Below are 3,388 nucleotides of genomic sequence, written 5' to 3'. Positions count from 1 at the left end.
ATATTTACCCCCAACAAATGAAACGCTAATTAGTTGCTAATCATTAAGAACTACAAATGCCATGAGATGGATGAGATTGACGAATTATAGTAAAACCTCTGGATTAACCATTAGCTAAATGTAATAATTAAAATGGATAATTTTTTGAATGGTCTGGAGTTAAATTTACACTACCTGTTAGCAAAGGCGTTAACTATAGTTGACGTGCAGGTCTTGCATGATGTCTACTTTGATGCTAATTAGCATTTGAGTCAGTAAATAGCACAAAATATTTCAGTCAACTTGCCTGAAAGCAATTTAAAATGTCACGCCAGGGTAAGCCTTCATGACACACCCCTTTACTGTTTCTATAATCCCATATGAGAAAAATGAACGGTGGAAAAACAATTGGAACCATTTCCCTGTTTGACCGCTAGACTTTATGGGTATTATGACACCACTGTGGGACAATTAATTTGTTTTTACAATTGTGTAGGATTGCCAAAATGGGCACGCGGTGGCTTCTACACCCCCCGGAAAGATGAATGGAGCTAAGTACAGAGATCCTTGACAAAACCCTGCTCCAGAGCACTCACTGGGTTGAAGGTTCACCTTCCAACGGGCCAATGACCCTAAGCACACAGCAAAGACAACACAGAAGTGGCTTAGGGATATGTCTCTGAATATCTTTGAGTGGCCCAGCCAGAGTCCAGACTTGAACATCTCTGGAGAAACCTTAAAATAGCTGTGCAGCAACACTCCCCATCCAATCTAACAGCTTGAGAGGATCTGCAGAGAAGAATGGGAGAAACTCCCCAAATACAGGTGTGCCAAGCTTGTAGCATCATACCCAGGGAGACTCAAGGCTGTAATCCCTGCCAAAGGTGCTTCAACAAAGTACTGAGTAACGAGCCTCTGAATACTTATGTAAATTATATTTCCACTTGAATACATTTGAAAACATGTCTAAAAATCCACTTTGTCATTATGGGGTATTGTGTGTAGATTGGGGGGACAATTTAAGAGTAAGGCTGTAAGGGGTCTGAATACTTTCTGAATGCACTGGATAAATCATTGGCCTGTACCATGTTATTTGACCTTAATGAGCAGAGTCATTTTCCCATACCTGTATTAATGACAACAGTTAAATCTATAAAAAGACAACAGAGTTAGTTTCAAAAGCAAAATTATTCCAGTTAAAAACATTTCCATTCATTTCTGAAAACAACTGATCTAATACAAAGCATTGATAGAAAGCATGTGCATAAAAATGTTTGGTTTATCATTAGTAATGTCTTAGGTCCTTGTTCTCATAGGTTGTCCTTATTTCCGTCTGAATGAAAACCTACAAAAAGAAATAAGAATTAGTTTTAGAGAACTTGCTCTGCAAATAGTTTGACAACACAATGTACATCCCTGGACGTTACTAGTCTTAGAGGAGGCGACGGGGGATTGAGTGAATTTGCAGTGTCAGCCGAGGCTTGACTGAGTCACGCAAGTCCGACAATAACAATACTGACAACTGCAGCGGAGCTGGCTTGGTGAAGTGGTATCAGCTCTCGCTTTCCCCCTCTTCAGTCAGATTCTCCCAATCACACAGCATCAGCACAAACACAGCCAGCTGGTCACAAGCAGGTCATTACGAGGGCAGAGACAGACCGTGAGAACAAACCACCTGGTTGTCTCCTGTGTGATACTATGGTTGTCTCTGAAATACTTGTTTTCAGGGTGTAAATAAACCATGTCATACTGCATGCTCTTCTTGCAATTCACTATGATTATGCAAAGTGGAGTGGTGAAAAAAGCTAATTGCTCACAGCTTTCTGATGGTGGTCATTCCTTCGTTAGGTTCCTCTTCTTTAGACTCATCTGTTGTGTCAGGAACAGGTTTTGAAGGAGATGAAGATACTAAGTCAACCTCTACCATGGCTTGCTCACTCTGTGGCAGCATCCCACTGCAAGTACAAAGCACATTACATTTTTGTGTGGGTTGGGGTGAGATGGTGCAGTTTGCATGGGAAACAAACTGGTCAAGTCTGGTTGTGTATTCTACCTCTTGTAGAGTTGCAACTCTTCTTGCGCCACCAGTAGCTGGGCCTTGAGCTGGTTCCTCTCCTGAAGCACCTCCTTCAGCTCCTGCATTGTGAAGCGTGGTCTATTGGGATCTTTCAGGTCCACCACCAGTTTGTTTGGTCCTAGTGTTTGCTGAGAACATATTGATTTTTTTAAAAAGGAGTCCACAACTGTATGTTGCACAGTAGTGTATAGCAACCCAGTGAAACGTTACAACATTCTTGAACATACCCTGACAGACGTTAGTTAGTTTCCCGGTTTGAAAAGATCAAACTCACCGCTTCCTGCCCGGCAGAACTTTCTCTCAAGATTCTATCCAGTTCACTCTTCAAGTTGTCTCGTTCCATTTTCAGCTCCTCCAATGACAGGTTATACTTATTCACTAACGTTTCAAACATCTCCAAAACCCGGACAATTTTGAATTGCAAATCGGAGACTTCCTCACCTGTAGTACTTATTTTCAGCAAATCTCTGCCAATCACGTATGAAATGTCATAAACATCTTCCACCGTCAGCTCAAATGCTTCCTTCTCGAACGCCAAAGCGGGTGAAGACTCGCTCAATTCTTCCATTGCTCGTACTCCAAAGACGCACTAAATTCAACAAAAGTTGTTTTCTAAAACGGTGGGACCGATTTCTCAAATCGAGCGCTGTGACGTTTAACATACAAGATACTTGTGAACTTTAAGTTAAGTTCCATGCATGCTACAGTAGCCACTTCAAGTTACCGGTAGTAGGCTAGCTGAATAAACCCTCCTCTTTCTAAATTTGAATGGTTGACTTGCTGTATCCAGTCTATAAGTGGCATACAAATAAACCAATAGCAATGGCCTGTTCCCCGCCGCTTGTAAACAAGATGAAAGTTTCCCTGGCGACAGGTGAAGCCATGCGCATAATTCAGTAGGGACACACTAATCAGGTGAAACAGCACGTGATATTTCCCCGGTATTTTCAACACTATACTGTGAATTTCGAAGTTTGATTGACATTCCGTCAACCCGGGGGGCTTTGGGGGTCTCAAAGTTTGCAGAGGCACCTGAAAAATCAGGGATAAAACTATCAAATTGAACAAGGCCAAAATATCTCACATTTTAATGCAAGAACTGACAGGCATTAAAACATGTGTAACTCTGTTGTTGTCTGTTCACACTGCTATGCTTTATCTTGGCCAGGTCGCAGTTGTAAATTAGAACTTATTCTCAACTAGCCTACCTGGTTAAATAAAGGTGAAATAAATAAAAAATTAAAAAATTTCCCATTTCATATTTTTAACTGTCTACAATTAATATTGAGCATGCATTGAAAACGGGTGAACATATTCACATCACAAATAGTC

General features: G+C 41.1%; 1 protein-coding gene across 1 annotated transcript; it reads right to left on the bottom strand.

The window, feature by feature from the left end:
- Positions 1-899: 899 nt before the first annotated feature.
- On the bottom strand, positions 900-2,813 carry rilpl2 (Rab interacting lysosomal protein-like 2). The gene is made up of 4 exons (XM_046348655.1): positions 2,331-2,813; positions 2,033-2,184; positions 1,797-1,934; positions 900-1,324 (listed from the first exon to the last, which is right to left on the bottom strand). The coding sequence occupies exons 1-4, from the start codon at positions 2,622-2,624 to the stop codon at positions 1,303-1,305; spliced, it is 606 nt and encodes a 201-aa protein (XP_046204611.1). The 5' UTR covers positions 2,625-2,813; the 3' UTR covers positions 900-1,302.
- Positions 2,814-3,388: the final 575 nt, after the last annotated feature.

Source organism: Oncorhynchus gorbuscha, linkage group LG05, assembly GCF_021184085.1.
Source record: "Oncorhynchus gorbuscha isolate QuinsamMale2020 ecotype Even-year linkage group LG05, OgorEven_v1.0, whole genome shotgun sequence".
Taxonomy (NCBI): domain Eukaryota; kingdom Metazoa; phylum Chordata; class Actinopteri; order Salmoniformes; family Salmonidae; genus Oncorhynchus; species Oncorhynchus gorbuscha.
Note: the sequence above shows the minus strand (reverse complement) of the source record. Positions and strands in the feature narration are given on the sequence as shown.